This window comes from Sinohyriopsis cumingii, chromosome 1, assembly GCF_028554795.1.
Source record: "Sinohyriopsis cumingii isolate HCF-2022 chromosome 1, ASM2855479v2, whole genome shotgun sequence".
NCBI lineage: Eukaryota > Metazoa > Mollusca > Bivalvia > Unionida > Unionidae > Sinohyriopsis > Sinohyriopsis cumingii.
Window position 1 is genome coordinate 61,241,885 of NC_142961.1, and position 20,812 is coordinate 61,262,696.

The 20,812-nt window shown below is 34.7% G+C and overlaps 1 protein-coding gene across 3 annotated transcripts in view; it reads left to right on the forward strand.

Annotated features, from left to right (window-relative positions):
* Nucleotides 1-20,403, forward strand: part of LOC149806959 (nardilysin-like) — a 133,871-nt gene extending 113,468 nt beyond the window's left edge. For all 3 annotated transcript variants that reach the window (XM_089960151.1, XM_089960152.1, XM_089960153.1), the window contains 5 exons: nt 5,433-5,569; nt 7,256-7,346; nt 10,832-10,948; nt 14,933-15,022; nt 17,137-20,403. In XM_089960151.1, coding sequence (XP_089816277.1) covers nt 5,433-5,569; nt 7,256-7,346; nt 10,832-10,948; nt 14,933-15,022; nt 17,137-17,328 — 627 coding nt within the window. In that variant the 3' untranslated portion in view covers nt 17,329-20,403. The remainder of the gene's footprint in view (nt 1-5,432; nt 5,570-7,255; nt 7,347-10,831; nt 10,949-14,932; nt 15,023-17,136) is intronic.
* The last annotated feature ends 409 nt before the right edge of the window (nt 20,404-20,812 follow it).

Genomic DNA, 20,812 nt, shown 5'->3' on the forward strand with positions numbered 1-20,812 from the left:
AATGTTGTTATTTCTAATCCTCCTGAATGAAAAGTAATACTACCGTAGGTTTTAACCAGAAGATTTCTTATGGTCCAAAATGAAAATGGTATTGATCAGATATCCAGTATGGCCATCTTGAAAATATTGTTGTCACTACTCCTCCTAAATGGATGGCAATATTAACATGGGGTTTTCACTAAACAACTTTTTGTAATCTAGTTGGTCCTAATAGTGACATTCTGATATTAAGTGGTTGCCATTGTAGCAATCTTGAAACTTTTATGATTGTTTCTCCTGAATGAATAACAGCATTTGGTTTTCAAAGAAATACTTTTTGTGATGTCTAGTTTGAAGTAAAAAAGTGAAACTAGCAAAATCAAACTTTTAACCACAATAGCATCCATCTTGAAAATCATGTTATGACTACTTATCCTAGACAGCTTGTTATATCAGCACTGAAAATGTTGTCTAAATAGAAATGCTGCCAATCTAAAATTGAATTTGGCCACCATAGCATCCATCTTGAAAACCTTGTTATTGTTGCCTGAACTGGAAAGTCATATCAACATGGGGGTTTCCACCATAAAACTTATTATTATTCTTTGTGGTCTTAAATAAAATTGGTGACAAGTTGACATTCAATATATCTGCCATAGCAGTTAATTTAAAAATCTTATATAAAGAATATCAAAGATAGTTTCAGAACTGTGCAGTGAAAAGGAAGAAATGGTCTTATCTTGAATTCCTGGAAATTCTTTTCAGCTGGTATAGCATCAATTCCTTTGTGGGACTCGTGTTTATGAAACTATTGACTGTAGTATCACAAATGTTTGCTAAAGTTAGTCTGGAACTTAGTCACTATGTCTTCAGTGTTGGATATAAAGGCCAATACATTGACTGCTTTGGACAACTTTAAATTGATATGATTGACCCATGTCTGTGGTCCACGTCACTTGACCCTGGCTTTATGGATGACCACATTTGGGTCACCATTACTCTTTGGAGAAATAATTTAAGAGTTTTAGAGGCAGGTAGTTCAGGAACTGCCCCTTCAACATGCAGCTCAACTGACACAGGCATTTGGAACCTGTCAGGAACCACCACTGTGGAGGAACAATAAGCAAACTACGGACAGGGGATCTTTTCAGTCAGATGTGCAATATTAATCCCAGCCCATTGCCAGGAGACAGCAGTCTAACCAAGCAAGGAGACAACCATAGAAATGCAGCAATAAACCAAGTTTTTCCACCATGAAATCTTCTAACTCTAGACAATGACCTACCAACCCCACTACCTCAACAGCATACCTGTAGGTGGCTGCCTTCTGCAATTTTTTATTTCAAGCTCACAGGATTGGGTTATCCAGCTCGTTATGGAGGGGATTTCATTTATCCAACCCCCTCTCCTTTTTTCCTCTCCCTTCTTCATGGACAAACCATCAAATCTGAAGGATACTTTTCTACAACAGGAGATACAGTCATAGTAAGGGTATGTTGCTGATTGTATGGATAAACAGATGGCACTGTCACTAAGATCTTGTAGATCCTAGTTGGGCAGACCGTTTGTTCAAAAAGTACCAATGCTGAGACAGTTGGACAGCTATCCCTGGTACCAATTGCTCCAATCACATTACTTAAAAACCCTCCCCACCACCCTGCCATGTGAGCATCCATGTTAGTATATCACTCGGCTACAAAAATAGCAACACCTGGTGATGGCAAGGGGAGTAATAGGCAAGAGTTATTGCCTTTTGTATATATGAGATTGACTGAAAAAGACAATTTTCATCTTTTAGTAGAGTTGAATTCACAAGTTAGCAGACTAATATTTCAAATGTTAATATTATTGGGTTAGTATTCTTGAAGAAACAAAATTTACCATGGCAGAAAAATATCCTTAGCTTTGGCAAGTTACAAGAAACCAGCCAATTTTGAGTCATTGCCAAGCATCTGTTGTTAACAAAGATATCATCTGTGAAAGTCAGAATGATGGGACTCTTATTACAAGGAGGTGTATTAAAGAGTACATTGTGTCAATAGAGGTCATTTTGAAAGTGTATTACTCAGGATATAATAAATTCTGCCAGAGAAGGAATGTCTGTATGAGGTACTTGAGAGAGGAGGAGGAATAAGAAGAAAAGGAACAGTGGAGCAAGAAGAGAAATGTAGAAGAGAGGTATTTAAATTCTTTAGGAAAAAACATTAAGGAGTCTGAAGAAAGACATTGAAAATCTTACTTCTAGTTCTTTGGAACTTGCTGACAGATGTGAGGCAACCGGAAAGATATATTTTATTATGAAGCAAACAGTTTTCGTAGGAGTGCAGAAGATAAGAAAATTCTTTCCCTCTGAGCTTGAAAGAGAACTTGAGAGAAGGCTCCAGCAGGTCAAGCATATGTTCTTAGACAGGAATTCAAACAATGTCATCATACCGATTGTCAATGCCAATGTTGTCATCACAAGCAGGAGACACAGTATGTAGGAATTCAAATGATGTCATCATACCGATTGTCAATACCAACGTTGTCATCACATGCAGGGGACACAGGATGTTCCTAGACAGGAATTCAAATAGTGTCATCGTACCAATTGTCAATGCCAACGTTGTCATCACAAGCAGGGGACACAGTATGTTCTTAGACAGGAATTCAAATGATGTCATCATACCGATTGTCAGTGCCAGCATTGTCATCACAAGCAGGGGAAACAATATGTTCATAGGTGTCATTGACATAGTCCAATAACAAAATGCCATTACTCCATGGCCTGCTGAGTCGTAGCAGAGGGAGCCTATCATTATTATTATTATTACTTTATTATTATTATTATTATTATTATTATTATTAATTCTGTATTATTATTATTATTATTATTATTATTATTTTTAATTGTTGTTGTTGTTGTTGCTGCTGTTATTGATGGTGATAGTTTTGGTATTGGTTGTACTTTGGCAGTGATGGTTGTGTTGCTGGTGTATTTTTCATCTGTTGTGTATAGTTTATGTTATCATACTTTTGATCTTAATGCCACCCTTAAATTTTTGTATGCTATTTTATTAAGGATTTAATCAGATGTAATGTGTGAAATAAATGTCATCGATGTTGTAATGTTGATTGAAATCATGACCTCTGTTGTTATCTACATGTCCAACTAATACAGCAAAGACCTTTTAGAATAGCTTCTAGTGATACCTTCATAATATTTTTATTTCATTTCTTATGATGGGAATATTCCAGCTATCAATATTAAAACATTTAGATTCATATTATTGCATGATTCTGAACTTATACTATGCAGTCTCAAGTTGCAAGAAAATACTCAACAGTTTCATAGACCATTTTGTGTATCATTGCAAATACTTGTTTGAATAGTGTACTACATAGTAATAATGGATTAGTTTAAGTTGTGTTTTTGGATTAATATTATCGAATATTTCATTACTGTGAGTTTAATAAGCCATTTTGTATTACTGAATTTACCTTTTCTTATTAATTCATGGTCATGTTTAATTTGATGTTTGGTCCTTACATTCAAGACACTTTTCATTATTAAACACATTATAAGTATCCATATGGCTCTGGTGACCTAGTGGTTGGAGCATCTGCCTCGGATGCAGGAGGTCGTGGGTTCGATCCCCAGCAGAGACATACCAAAGACTTACAAAAATGGTACTAACAGCTGCCTTGCTTTAAGAGGTTAGTATTAGGACTGGTTGGCCTGGTGTCAGGATAATGTGTCTGGGTGGGACATCATGCTAAATGTCTGTGGCATGATACCCCAGTACTAGACATCACTGTAAGCTGCCACACTGCAGACATTGTAGCGATATGACTGAAAAATTGTTAACGCTGTGTTAAAAATCCAAATCACACACACACACACACACACACTATAAGTATTCAACTTGTGAGGTCTCTGATTTGTGCTCATACAGGTGGTAGTATTGTTTTAAGCATTAAAGTGACTGCCATTTGCATCAGCATAGTTTTAGTCTTTTGTATTCTTTATTTTGTGTATTTGTGTGGGTTAATCCACAAATTGAAATACCTATTAATATGCAAAGTTTGACTTGCAAAACCACGACTTTGTTTTTATTTACAAACCACAAAAATTGATCCCCACAAAAATAAATGATCCTACAGTATTACAGAACAATTAGTTATTACCTGCTGGTAGGTTGATTTCCATGTAGGATAAACTGATTTTTTTGTATCTTATGTGGTTCAGATACAAATTCACAGTCAAAAAGGGTGTCACTTGGTCACAACAATATACCTCATTGTGGCAAGTGCAGTCTCAGTTTTTATCTGAGGTCATATACATTTTTCTTCAAATACATTAACTGATCAGGTGCACATCCAGTCCTTCTAAGCTTGTTTTTAGCACCAAAAATCAGACAATAGGCATCTTTCCTTAGGTAATGGGATTGGTGCCAAATTCTGGGCATACTTCAGTTACAGTGTTTGCTCATGCTAGGAAGCACACCCTTTTTAAGGCCTTGCAAATTTGATTTTTTTCTGTGCCTTTTCACTATTTGAATGGTTCTACATCAAAAGTGTGGATAAAGTTACAGTTGCTGAGACACTGTTTGCCAGCTTTATAGCAGAATGAACTTAATCTCCTTTTTTTGGCAGCAGATCATTTGTCAGATCTCGTCAAAATAATGTTCTTCAATTCAGAAATTGCACAGAAGTTATGAGGCAATCAGACAGAAGCTACTAAAATCACAAATATTTGATAGTGACAGGAGAGGCAAGAGGCACCCTTAATCTCAGTATAAAAACCCTCCTGTATCTGAGCTTGATGTATTCATCCAAAATTATACATTTTTGAATTAGGCTGTCGTTCTTACATGATACACAAGGTCACCAGATCAAAATCTTTTTGGGAATAGAGATATCTATTCTTCTTGACAAAAATTAAGAAATATCAGAACATTCTGTGATTCTAGCTATATTCTAGTTAAAGTTATAGACTGTCAGAGTTTCTTGACTTTGAGCTTCTTGCTCAAACTATTTTAAGAATACTGGGCCAGTCACCGTATTCTTAAGATGATTTGAGCAAGAATAATGAGTCCTAGATTTAGAACTCCAAAATTATGCCAACTGCTTGGACTAAACCTACATCTTCGAAGTTATGCATGATGGTAGAGGAACTAAAGTTTTGATCAAAGTTATATATGGTTGAAGTTTTGGAACTTTAAACTTGTACTTGAGTGTCAAGAATGCAGAGCCAGGTACTTGAAATTTGTAGGACAAACGGCATACATCAAGAACTGCAGGTGCATTATGGGACAGGGCATCTGGCTGTGCACTCCTTGCAGTTAGAATGTATTTTACATGAAAGATATTTTATGTGGAAAGAAATGGGCTTTGACTGACTTTGAAGCTAATGGTTACATGATGGTCAATTTTCAGTTTTCTCTATGACTTAGATTGTTTCTTATTCACAGATGAGGATTAGGGAGCCTTTCTTCAACATTCTGAGGACCAAACAGCAGCTGGGTTACGCAGTGTTCTGTGAAAACCTTATCACTCATGGCATTCTGGGAATGGCCTGCACAGTGGAATATCAAGAAGACAAGTTTAGGTTTGTAGTGGACATTGGATCAAGCAAGTATAACTAGCATACACTCTCTCACTTACAGAAGGATGCATGGACAGACAGAAAAAATGAATCCTAAAATAAAAGAAGACCAGGGCCTTGCTGTAAAATGTGAGCTTCACCTCAGAGTCAGAAGCTTAAGTGAACATGTTGTAGAATTCTTCAGATTTACGTCTTAACTTCATAATGATTTAGCTGCAAAATTCATGTTGGTGTTTATGGAAATACAAGCAAATGACGAAAACAAAACCCAAATGCAAATTTTCTGTGACTCTGACCTTAATCCAAAGGTCAGAAGGGAAAGCATGCCAATGAATTGTTTTTTTTGGGTGATAATGATTCATTCCAAGTATGAAGAAATTCCATGATTTGGTTTAAGAAATAAACCAAATTAAGTTTTTTAACCAAAATCTTAATGTAACTTTGCCAAGGCTGTGAACATACATGTCTCCAGGTGAATTGTCTTAGCTTCATAAAGATGAAGGCTTTGAGGACCTATGAGTCAAATAGAACCAAAACTTAACACAAATTTTCTGTGACTAAGACTTTGATCCTGAGGTCAAAAGAGCAAGAATGCAGTCAGCAAACATGTTGTCTTAATTTGCTAGAAAGAAAATTCAGGAAGGGGTTTAGAAAGTAGAAGCAAAGGAAGAACTGAACGAAAACCTGAATGCAAATTTTATGACTGTAAAGATAAGAGGAGCAAGCGTGTTGTAAAATAAATTGTTCTAGCTTCTTAATGTTTCTGCCATGTATTATGAGAATCTCTCAAAGAAAGTTTATGAACATTGTAAATAAAAACTTTGAACAAAAACTAATGCCATGCCACTGCAGTCTGACAAGTGACTGCTATGTCTTGCTTCCCACTAATGTGGCTGAGTAAAAGAAACATCGTCTTAGACCTGGATTTGAACCCAGAATTTCTGGTTTCAAAGGTTAACTCTCTAAACCCAAAGCAGTCGGTACTTACACTTCTCAGTTCAAAGATTTTATACACTTAGATATTTCTCACAAAAAAATGAGTTCCAAGATCAACTGTAACTACGGATACACGTAGATCCATATGGTGAAAAGTATTTGTACTGCATACACAAACACATGCATCCATGTACCTACCCCCACCCTCACCAAGTGACCTTAAAGGTGATACACATCGGGACAGCCATAGCAATAGGTCTTCAGTTACATTTCATATTTATTTAAGAGTAATCATATTTGTATTTTTTTAATTTGATTTCATCTTTTATCATGTCAGCTACAGTACAATTTACATTTACACTATCTTAGCTGGAGATTTAAGTTTCAAAACCCCTTGTTGGCATCATTACATAAAACATCATGCAAACAGAAGGATGACTCAGCAGATTATGCATTATGTGGTGGTATAGAGATAGGTTGGATTGTATACATGTACATGCACTTTATGTTGTTTCAGTCTACAACATAACTTTATTTTCCAATATATTCAGTGCAGCCCATGTGGACCAAATGATTGGTTGGATTGTATACATGTACATGCACCTTGTGTTATTTCAGTCTACCACATAACTTTATTTTCCACTATATTCAGTGCAGCCCATGTGGACCAAATGATTGGTTGGATTGTATATATGTTCATGCACCTTGTGTTATTTCAGTCTACCACATAACTTTATTTTCCACTATATTCAGTGCAGCTCATGTGGACCAGATGATTGGTGAATTCCTGGTTGAGGCCAAAGAAATAGTGGAGCAGATGTCGCAAGAGGAGTTTGAGGATATGGTAAGATGGTGCATTTACCATATTTATGTGTGTATAACTATCAACACACTGATCAGGGATCTTTGATGTTAAACTGTATATAACCATCATCCAGCTTATCAGGGCCTTAGCTGTTAACCTTTGTGTATCCTCATCCAGCTGATCAGGGTCTATAATGTTAACCTGTGTATCCTCGTCCAGCTGATCAGGGTCTATAATGTTAACCTGTGTATAACCCTCATCCACCTGATAAGTATATCTGCACACATGCCAACTTGTAGATAAAAATTCATTGGGCAGATGGGCCTTGTCTGATCAGAATAAGGACAAATCATCACTGCTTTACAAATTTGTAAAGAGGAATATGAGAGTGATGCAATACAGCATTCAGACTGAGCACTTCATCATGCCAATTGCACAGTTTTTGGACTTCACAGTCATTCTGCAAAAGTTAGGCATGCAGACTTGTTAAAGTGAGTGTTGAATGTAAATAATTTGTCAGCATGTTTTTTGTTTGTATTCTGTTTCTAATCCACATGGATTTTGTCCGTTTTGCCAGATATATTCACCAGCAGATCCAGGTTACTAGTAAAACTAAATATACATTTTTCATACAATGTGCAGTTATGGCATGTAATATATTAGCTACAATGTCACAGCCTCAGTGAAGTAGGGGTACTAATATTAGTACTAGTAATATATAGATTACACCTCAGTGAAGTAGATTACACTTTTTATGCTCAGATTATGCTTTTTGCCACTTATATTAGCAAAAATTAAACTTATACAGACCTCTCTCTGGGTTGGCATGTATGTATGTGATATTAATTTTATACCATGTATAACTCTCAACCATCTGATTAGGGTCTGTGATGTTCTCATTTTATCATATATAAATCAGACAGTATGGATACATGTGTTTAACCCTCATGTAGTTGATCAGGGTCTATGATATTCACTTCATATCATGTAAATCCCTCATCCAGCTGGTCAGGGTCTATGATATTCACTTCATATCATGTATATCCCTCATCCTGCTGGTCAGGGTCTATGATATTCACTTCATATCATGTATATCCCTCATCCTGCTGGTCAGGGTCTATGATATTCACTTCATATGTATATCCCTCATCCTGCTAGTCAGGGTCTATGATATTCACTTCATATCATGTATATCCGTCATCCAATTGGTCAGGGTGTATGAAAACTTGAAATCGTAGGTAGGACAGACAGCATAGATATTTGTGTATAATTCTTATGTAGCTGATTAGGGTCTCTGATGTTCATTTGATATCATGTATAACCTTCATGCAGCTGTTCGGGGTCTACAGAGTTAACCTGTGTGTATAAACCTTATCCACCTGATCAGGATCTGAGATTTTCACTTGATATTATGTATAGCCCTCATGTAGCTGATCAGAGTCTACGATGTGCATTAGATATCATCTATGACCCTCATGCAACTGATCAGGGTCTCTGATGTTCATTTGATATCATAGGTATATCAGACAGCATAGATATATATATATATATATATATATATATATATATATATATATATATATATATATATATATATATATATATATATATATATCTGTGTGTGTGTGTGTGTGTGTGTGTGTATATATCCCTCATCCAGTTGATCAGTGTCTGTGATGTTTACTTGATATCACAGGTATCAGGGTCTGTGATGTTAACTTGCTATTATCTGTAGATTAGACTATAGATACTTATCCTCATCCCACTGATCTTTGAATTTACAGTGGTCCCCCTCTTATATGGCCACCCCTTCTGCACCGGGAAAGTTGCCTTATGAGATGGGTGGCCTTTCCAGAGGGGTACTAAATATTTTGGTGAGAATTATATGTAATTTATGTAGTAAGAAAGTGACATACTTCAGAGCATTTAATATCTTCATTTAATATCTTTTTTTAAAAGTAACATTAATTATTAAAAGGTTCTTCTTGATATAACAATAGACTTATTTCAACTGAATATACATGAATAATTCTTATTCTTGGCATAAGCGTGATATGAGGAGCGGGTATTGTTGTCATGCACATTGCAAAACCATTCAAAAATGTCATTTAAATCTTGGTACATAGATAATTCTCTTTCCATTTGCTCCATTTTCTTAATGCTGCTGAATAACCTCCTTATCAGTTATGATGTTATTTATTCAAGTCTTTTTAACATATAATTGTTTTATTTAAGTCTTTTTTACATAAAATTGTTTGGCAAGTCCCCCGTCCCCACTTCACCTGATGTCGTCGAGTAGAATAACCTACTTTCTTCTAAAATAATACGTCTCCCTTTACGTGATGACATGCTAATGTTTGGTAATGATTTATTTGGATGTTGCTAACTGTATGCAATTTAGTTATGCAGATGAAACTTTTGTAGAGTGGATGAAATGCCTTCTTCATAAAGGAAGTGATACATGTGTTGTCACATTATTTTTCGGTCTTTGGTATCCTGATTTGTTAAAGGTTAATTTCTTTGTATGTGTGTTAATGCACAAAATCTATTTTTAGCCTATGCTGATCCTGTTATGATCTTGACAATTGCGTCCGGTTGTAATCATCAAAGAGAAGAACTCGACAGATGTGTGAAGCCCAAAACTCTATCATAACATTGCTGAGCCCATTTCCTGTAAATTTTGGCTTTTATAGACAATAATATAATATTAATCTTAGTGTTATATGTACTGTAGTAAACGCTTCTTTCAGTAACGGAAACTTGACATTGGGAGACATGTATCGACGATAGAGATAATCTGATTACTTACCTTACATCACAATATGAATTAATAATTAGTTCTGGATACATTTGAAATAAAAAGTGGCCACTTGTGAGGGGAACATTTTCCATTTTTGTACTAATATGCCTGCCACTGGTAGCGTTTGAGGTGTGGCTGTTCTTAAGGGGTACTTTTGAACCCAAACTTATTGGTGCCAAGGGATTCTGGCTGTAAGAAGTGGGTGGCCACTGGTCAGGGGTTCCGTTCAAGAGGAGGACTATTGCTATTGTATTTGTTCAAAAGCTAAGAGCAACAACCAAGGAAAGAAGAGTAAAATAATTTATGACATTCTGAAATTAAAGATTGAAGAAGTATTTCAGATTTGTTTGAGGGGTTTGCATTATTTTAATTTTTATACTTTTATTTTTGGGACATATTTTCAAGTGTGTTCTTTTAGTTGTTAAGTTTGGGGGCAAGGAATAAATAGATAATGTCAGCAAAACTTGTATCAATTCTCTGACATCTGTGTGTGTGTGTGTCCTGTTCATTTTCATGTATCATGCATAACACTTAATACACTGTGACCTAATTTTTGACAATTCCTCTGGTGTTTCTGATTTGGAAATATATAGGCATCTTACTGTTATTGGAGAGTGCTGGTTGATGTCATGTATGAGAGATATGGTTCACTGACCAATTTTATGTCCTTTTAACACGTGCCTGTTGTGGTGCACATTGATCACTTTGTTTACTTATATTTTAGGTTTCAGCTCTGATAGCAATCAAGAGCAGTGAAGATGCCAGTCTGTGTGACGAGGTAGCAAGACACTGGAAGGAGGTTCAGGAACAGACCTACATATTTGATAGACATCTTAAGGAGGTATGTACACCTAAACTTCTATATCTGAATTTCAAGTGAAGAAGTCAAGCAACAACATATAGTTGAATCAAGAAACCATTCAGTGATATAGTAAAAGCTGATTTTGTTATAATGCTTTTGCTGGTCCATTGTGAATATCAGCCTATTAATGTCAGGATTGGTTTTTGTGAGTATATTTTGCATTTGTTGAGCTGTTAAATTTGTACATCAGTTTAGAGTACTTATTTATGCATTAAACAGAGTGATTTCCCCTTTGAATAAGTTCTTCAATCACATTAGGATGAATCTTAGTGTGTAGATAGAATGTTATTAGAAAACATAAGACTTTGATTTCAGTTTTAAGTGTTATACTATAATATATGCACTTATTATACTTGCTATTGCTCTTTTTGAATACATTGAGTTTTTTGTTTTACACCATACTGGAAGGCCCTCGCCCCTTATGGCTATATTGAACCCCCCCTTTTTTTTTTCAATTCATTGGGGGCAAGTACCCACATTTATCAAATCCTACCTGTATGAATTTCATCAGTTGTGGATCATGTTTTCTTTGTTGGTTTTTTTTCTGACCTTGTGTTCCAACATGGTATCATTGGTGCTCATTGTTGGTTGTTTTCTTGCACACTGCTGATTCTTATTTGCTTGTTCGCCATATATACTTGATTGTTCGTCAACTCTACTATATGCCAGTCCCCTCTTTTCAGGGCTACAAAAGCCAATTTCACTGTATTTTTAATGTTTTTGTCATTCCTTTGTTCATCATCTGCCCACCATTCAGACTTTCCTTTCCAGAGCAAAGCTCATGATGGCTAAAACTTATCTGTATGCTTTTTTAATATAAGCTTCTTACATGTGAAATCTTTTACAAATTATTCCATCTCCTTGCAAACATTTTGGCAGATCATGAGATGAATATGTCTTTGTCTTCTTAGGTTTGTATCTCCCAGTATGTAATATGGGGTGGAGAGTTACAGCTATCACTGTGTATGTTGGACCATTGACAATTTTTTTCCAGAGGACAACTTTCAAACTTTTCAAGATATTTCAACCAGACCATGTACACATGTCAAGCAAACTGCATAGAGGCGCTTTTTCATACATGAAATTTTCTATTTTAACTATTTGTTAGGTTACCATGGAAACAGAAGTGCAACATAAGTAGTATAAAAATGAAAGTGCTGCTCTAGCTTAAGGGGCCATCCATTTAGTACGTATGCAAAAATTTGGCCAAGTTTGAACCCTCCCTGTACACATGCATACTTTTTTACACACACACACATCTACATAAGTTCACTTGACGCACACACACCCAAATTCTATAGAATGACCTATATTTATTCCATGCAGAAACGATCAAGGATTAATATTAACGTGTTTAATAAAACAGATAGTCCACTGACGTTGAATGACTGGCTGCATCAAAGACATAACCTGCGTAACTTTAAAAAGTTTGTCTAGTGTCTGCTAAAATTCAAATGCCATCAGAACCCACTTGAGCAGGTTACATATTAGACAAATTATTATCGAGGTTTCTTCCCCCCCCCACCATTTCCTATGTGTGTGTACGTTATCAGTATCATTCTCCCTCCCCCCTCCATGTGCATGTACTAAATGGATGGCTGCTAAGTAATAAACAAATTGAGAGTGCTAACACTACAGGGTGTTAGCTTAAGTAGTAAAAACATTGAGAGTGCTACACTATAGGGTGTTAACTTAAGTAGTAAAAACATTGAGAGTGCTACACTATAGGGTGTTAGCTTAAGTAGTAAACAAATTGAGAGTGCTACACTATAGGGTACTAGCTAAAGTAGTATAAAATTCAGAGTGAGGGACCATAGGATATTTTAATTATGCATCATTAAAAGGTGGTGGGGATGTATGTTGTGTCATTCCTTAATTAACTCCAGTGGTTTAAAGTTGCATGAGCTTATGTGATGACCTGTGTCTGTAATCAATTTATCATCTACCCTCCAGCTATTATTGGTTATTGCTGCCATCCTAAACCACCTTCTGAATGGTTATAGAACTGTTCTCATCCTAAGGTTTTATTGATCCTGTATGAAAATATTGCCATGTAGGCATTCATTGTATAGTTGCAACTACTGTGACCTCTTTGGAAATCTTGTCATTGCTACTCCTTCCAAACCACTGCAAAGATTCTTATATAACATTATTTGCATAATTATCCCAATGATACTTGTTAATGCAAATGATCTCCTGCAGTAAATTAATACAATAACAATGGTGGCCATCTTGAAAATCTCACCATAGCAAATTATCCATAGTGTAAAATATACATAATTTGAACTGGAGTCTGGTTGGTTCTCAGTATACATATTTATGGTGCCTCTGCCATTTGATATGGTAACCGTGGTGCCAGCTTTGAAGTCACGTTAGTGTTACATAACCTGAACTGTGATACTGACAAATAGTTTTCAGGAAAAAAATCTGTAAACTGTTCCTAATTGTCTTATATGTTATTTGCAACATAACATTATAAAAAAAATCAGTTTAGAAAATTGTGAAGTTCACAAAAATAAGGTTTTATCTTTGTAATGATTGGTCTAATTTAGCAGTATTTCCCAACTGCTTACTGTCCAATAGTGTATGTTTTTTCATCACAACATTCTGTTTTACATCCTTACTGTCCAATAGTATAATGTTTTCATTGTCACAAAATTCCAGCTTACAGCCTTATAGTCCATTAGTTTTTTTTCTTTTCACAACATTGCAATTTACAGCCTAACTGTCCAGTACTGTGATGTTTTCTTTGTCACAACATTCCACTTTACAGCCTTACGGTCCAGTAGTGTGATGTTTTATTTCGCACAACATTCTGGCTTACAGCCTTACTGTCCAGTACTGTGATGTTCTATTTGTCACAACATTCTGGCTTACAGCCTTACTGTCCAGTACTGTGATGTTTTATTTCGCACAATATTCTGTTTTACAGCCTTACTGTCTAGTACTGTGATGTTTTATTTCACACAACATTCTGGCTTACAGCCTTACTGTCCAGTACTGTGATGTTTTATTTGTCACAACATTCTGGCTTACAGCCTTACGGTCCAGTAGTGTGATGTTTTCTTTGTCTCAACATTCTGGCTTACAGCCTTACTGTCCAGTACTGTGATGTTTTATTTGGCACAACATTCTGGCTTACAGCCTTACTGTCCAGTACTGTGATGTTTTATTTCGCACAATATTCTGTTTTACAGCCTTACTGTCCAGTACTGTGATGTTTTATTTTGCACAACATTCTGGCTTACAGCCTTATGGTCCAGTAGTAATGTTTTCTTTGTCACAACATTCTTGCTTATAGCCTTATGGTATGGTCCTGTAATGTTATTTGTTTTCTTTGTCACAACATTCCAAATTACAGCCTTACGGTCCATTGCTGTGATGTTTCCTTTGTCACAACATTCTGGCTTACAGTCTTACTGTTCAGTAGTGTGGTGTTTTCTTTGTCACAACATTCTGGCTTATAGCCTTACAGTCCAGTAGTATGATGTTTACCTTGTCACACCATCCTGTTTTACAGCCTAACTGTCCAGTAGTGTCATGTTTTATTTGTCATAACATTCTGGCTTACAGCCTTACGGTCCATTATTATATTTCCTTTGTCACAACATTCTGTTTTACAGCCTATCTGTCCAGTAGTGTCATGTTTCCATTGTCACAACATTCTGGCTTATAGCGTAACTATCCAGTAGTGTGATATTTTCTTTGTCACAACATTATGGCTTATAGACTTACAGTCCAGTAGTGCAATGTTTCCTTTGTCACAACATTCTGGTTTGCGTATCAGATTAGTACTTGAAGTAAAATGCTACAACTACTCTTGTAATAGCATCAGAAAAATCTGCAAAGTACATCCCATCCAGTAGAAAACCATTTCCATTATGAGACTAATTTTTCTTTTTACTGATAATTATGGTGCAGTCCTGTCTTGACCTACTGTATAATCCTTTACACCTTTTTCAGATCAAGATCTTGAAGACCCTAACACATGATGACCTAAAGAAATGGTTTGCCACTTCCCTGGGGAATGTCCAAAAAAAGCTAAGTCTACAGGTATGACTTTCTGTACACCTTCTTCCTTTAGTATGAAATGTTTACTAGCACATATTGATTCCTACTTTGAAAAAGTACAGGTCAGAAAAGGCACTGATATTAGACAACATTTTCCATGCTGTCTACATCCCAGCCTACACAGACAGATTATGTGTTGCAGACAGTCATCTATACAGAGAAAATTCCATTACAAATTTGCTTGTTCTCTAAAACAAAATCATGATGGATAATTTCCAGCAAGGTGTTATGTAGACTGGTCCCTTGTGGTACTTTTAACTAAAGTTATGGCAGGTTTGAGCATCTATCAGCTCTGACTTTTTCTTATAATAAAATGGTCATGGACACTGATGTAAACAAAATAGCGGATGTGTGGCTGATTTCAGAGTTTGTGTGTACTAATATTAAAAATTATGTTACTCAGATTTATTGAAGAAAATAATAGCTCAGTACTTTAATCTGTTGTTGCAGTGTGTTCAAACTGTTCTACTGAGAGAATATGTTATGGAAAAAAGCTCTGAAAGAATTGATACAAGAATTAGTGTTTGGGATGAAAAAAGTCATCTTTCTGTTATATTTGTTGACTAACAGTATCTTGTTTACTTGTTGAAAGTACTGCATTTCAGCTATTTTTTATTACAACACACCAAATGTTTTATTTACAGTAATTTTCTTTTGTTTTTACATCCACCACTTCCACCCCCAATCTGTAAAGTGAACATTAATCTATCTTGTGTTAATCACATTCTTACAGATAAACAAACCCAGTGCATTGCTACTTTAAATGTGACTACTAGGATTAGTGACTTTCTAAGATGATGGTGACTGTCTGGATGTAGGAGGAAGCATCTTAATCATAATCTAGTTTTACTCAGTTCAGATACACTGTGCAATCTGTATCCAGGGAAAAAATATCATATAAAAGTTTTTGATGTGATTGACTTTGTAAATGATTTACAAAATCCTTCTTTTTCTGTCCTTTCTTCCAATAATGACTCATTTCTCAGTTCTGAATGTTAATTTTAAAAAGTGCTGTTAAATGTTATAGACAAACATTCTCCAATAAAATATACCCACATAGAAAAGCATGGGAAAACTATAGGAAGCAGAGAACCTTGGTAAACAAATTGATGAATAAGTCTCTGAGAGCTACTTTCTAGAGAAATGTGCAGTGGGATCTAAATCTAGGAACTTGTGATCAGCTCTTAAGCCGTATTTTTCTAATAAAAATTAAGTTTGTCAAAATATGATCATTCTTGCTGAAGGTACACAAATTTTAAACGGCGACATAAATACATTAAATCTTCAATATTTTTTATGTAAATGTGGCATTAGACATTGGTAAGCATGTTCTTTTTGACCTCTAACCCATGAGAGTGTCAAGGCTAATAAGGACAATAGTAATCTCTGAAATATGAACATTCTGAAAAATATTCAAATAAATTCAAATCCTGAAAATATTAAACTGGAATTAAAATTCCAAGACTAGCTCCATTAATTTTGTTATATCTAGAGATTTAAACTCAGTAACAAGAAAAGGTAAAACCCAACAAGCATTCATATTTCTAAAATATAAATTTATTTCCCTAAAATATCAAATCAAACAAAGTGAAAGATTTAAAAATAACTTTTGTATGAATTCCTAGAATGTTGTCCTAAATTTTACTATCAATTTTACATCAATCCAGAAACTATCCAAAGGTATTCTGAATGAATGTTCTAATGTGTTTATGTGCTAGCACCACTGAAGACTCAGAGTTCGAAATCCAAATGTTTTTACTTCAAGGTAATCCCGCAAATGTAAAATATCGCTTAAGTCCTTGAAAGTTTCACATAATCTAACAGAATTATTTAAATATTCATGTCCTTGATTAATTTACCTAATCCTCAAGGTACTGTGTTTTAGATAAAACATTTATCACCCTATGTACAACGAACATATTATAAATAAATTAAAATTTCCTCCTATGATTCTTACAAAAGCTGCATATGAAATGAAGAAACTTAATATGTGCTTTAATTCTCTTGTATTGTCTATGTGTGCACACCAAAACCACAAAATCTGAATCACTAAAAAGATTCTAATTTTTTTCTGCTTCTCATATTTTTACTTCTAGGTGGTAGGAAGATCCACACCTGCATGTGACAAGAATGATGAGGCTATTCCACAGAAAAGAAGCAAGCTGACACATGAACCAGTTGTCCAATACAAAATTGACCCACTCCAGGCTTCAGCTGTGCCAATCACAGATAAACAAATATTTAAAGATAATTTGAATTGTTTCCCTTTAACGAAAATTGTATCTTAGCATATGTAGCATTTAAAATACAATTAAATCTGGCATTCGATTATTGGGAGTAATATGTTTGAAAAACTTATTAAATAGCTATATAAAATGATACATAAATCTTCCATACATGGTGCTTTGAATCATCATGTGCCATTTTACAACCTGTCTAGGCCTCAGATTAGGGGCCAAGCCCCAGCCTCAATAAAATTCTCAATATTTCTAATCCTACCAATGTTTCAAAATATATCAATATTTATGTCAGAGACTGAAATAGTGGAAGCGATGTAAAATCACATTTTGGTTTTTAAATTTAACGCATGCAGATTTTATTCTTGAAAAAGAGAGTTGAGAGATTGCAAAATTGTATGACTGTAATTCAGTTCCTGATGCAGATTGTTTGTACAATGAAAATATTGTTACCAAACAAGCAAATAAAATACATGTTTTAAAATATCGATTGGAGGAAGAAATTTTGAGGTATGTAGTGAAACTGGGGCTGGGTTTGCACAAGATGTAATTCTTACTTGTGTTTATTATAGATAAATAAATGTTTGAAGTTGATGGCATTAAAGAAAACAATATCAAAACTAAATTATTTAATTTAAAAATGTTTTTCAACTCATCTCTACATAAAGTTGTTCCTCTTAATTCTTCACTTGGCATTACACTACAGATTGTCCTGCAAAGGAAACCAAATAAAAGCTCACAGTGAAAAATATCTCCAAATTTTGTTATTTTTAGATTTTATTGTTAAGTATGACAGAGTGACATGACAACATTAGTGTCAACAAAATTGCAAGCAAATTTTTTAAAATTTTTTAACTTTTCCAAACTCACATTTCAAGTTGAGCAAAAATGACAATGTCCATGAACAATATAGTAAATATCCATAACCAATTCAAATCAGTGGTTGATCATATCTGATGAACTGATCTGACCTTTATATTTTACCCAAATTCGAACATTACCCATAACCATAATTGTTTATCTTCAGGTGATCCTAACATGGAAGTGTCTGCTAAGGCAGGATTTGCTGTTTATACAGTTTATAAATAAGAAATTACATCCAGCAGCCCTGCAATTTTGGCTATTGGTCAACGACAAAGGATTGCCAAACTTGGTCAGTGACAAAGAATTGCCAAACTTGGTCAACAACAAAGGATTGCCAAACTTGGCTGACTGCAAATGATTGCCAAACTTGATCAACGTTTGATTGCCAGACTTGGTCAGCAACAATTGATTGCCAAACTTGGTCAGTAATAAATGATTGCCAAACTTGGTTCACAACAAATAATTGCCAAATTTGGTTCACAACAAATGAATGTCAAACTTGGCTGACAACAAATGATTGCCAATCGTGGTTCACAACAAATGATTGCCAAACTTGGTCAACAACAAAGGATTGCCAATCTTGGACAACAGCAAAGAATTGCCAAACTTGGTCAGCAACAAATGGTTTCCAAACTTGGTTCACAACAAATTATTGCCAAACTTGGTTCACAACAAATTATTGCCAAACTTGGCTGACAAGTGATTGGCAGACTTGGTCAACAACAAATGATTGCCAAACTTGGCTGACAACAAATGATTGCCAAACTTGGTTCACAACAAATGATTGCCAAGCTTGGTCAATAACAAAGAATTGCTAAACATGGCCAACAAGAAATGATTCCCAAACTAGGTCAACAAGAAATAATTGCCAAACATGGTTCACAACAAATGATTGCCAAACTTGGTCAACAACAAAGAATTATTAAACATGGTCAACAACAAATGATTCCCAAACTTGGTTCACAACAAATGATTGCCAAACTTGGCTGACAACAAATGATTGCAGTAAATACACATTTTTATAGTTGGACTCGACTTATAGGGGGTTTCATGGTTGCAAGAGAGTTACTGATCGTAGCGCCTAAAATTACCTCCCTTAGCTCCAATGCGCATGCCCACAAAAGATTTCCAGTTCCGAATAGTTCACCGTGCTACACTTGGTTAGGGAAACATAAAGTCAACAAAGGAAGGTATCTTAGCTGTACTACAGATTATTATGGTTAAACCAATGAATCAATTATATATGTCAAACATCTTTTGTTCATACTAGGAGAATAATTATAGACATTAAATCAGATAATTAGATTCAGTGTCCATACTCAGATAATTAAATATTTACTTTCCATACTTAAATTATATTAAATAATTAAATTGAATACACTGTCCATACCTGATAATATAAATTCATTATCCATAATTTCAGATACATTTGTAGGAACATTTCACTCTGCTGTCCGATTTTAAATATTTATTGCACATTTTTGGTTATATAACTTAAACGAAAACAATCTCAACAATTTGCATTTTTCATATGTTGATATATCCTTCTCTCTGTTATTTTTGCAAGGCTAATAGTTCGTTTATAACACGTGTTAAGAAAGTTAAAACACAAGTACGATAAGAAAATTATAACACAAATTCGATACATCAGCTGATTTGTAATGCTGAATATTTTAAACCAGAAATTTTTTTATTTTTTTTTAATGGAACACATTATTTTAATATATTCAGAGGAACTTAACAAAGCAATAATTACATTAGCTATCATAACGATAAAGGAGTGTAATTAATACAGACAGAATATTTATTCATATTTGGGTGTAAATATTGTACAATATTCAGATTAAATAACATGCCCAATGACGTTTTTTTTGTTGTTTCATTTTCTTTTTGACTTTTGAAACATCAGATATCGGACAGTACATGCAATAAATTTCAGCATGATTTTTCTTTGCTTATGCTGACACGTAATAACTCTCAAATTTGGTTGGGTCTTTAGACAACATTTCTGATTGCCACCAGCAAGTTCATCTAGAACAGCCTTCTTAAAATTAGTTTAATTCTGTTTAACTTTCCTTGCATCAAATATGTAAGTTTTAAAGATCCAATTATTTCACAGATTCCGTCATATTACTTTGGTTTGCCTTTTAAATCAATATTAATCCTCGTGACCGGATGTAAAATTGCAAACAGTATGATTTAAAAAAGAGACTGCTTGTAAGAACATACTATACAAGTCAGTAATAAATGGATACTCACAAATATTCATATTTGTTGTCTTTATCTATCCGTCACTCTTTCTGTCTTAGCATCATTTTATACTCGTTTTTGACCAGAAGTATGTTTATGTAATATACGTATGCGAACACACATTCATTCAAGGATATACATACCCATGCACTAGATGAAAGAAGACAGACATAGAGACAGACAGGTAGGTGAGAGCCAAAAATGTCCTGTACATGCATAGCGTGTCTAACATCGATATTTCTCCAAATTGTATACTCTAAAATTTCCAATCGTTCAAGGAAATAAAATAATCACCAAGGAGACTCATATGTGCGCCTGTCTGTTCAAGCGTGGTTGACATTTGTGCATTTTGAAAAAAACTCAAGTTATTTCATGAAAAATATAGTGAACATTAATAGAAAAGCAACAGTCTAAATCAATT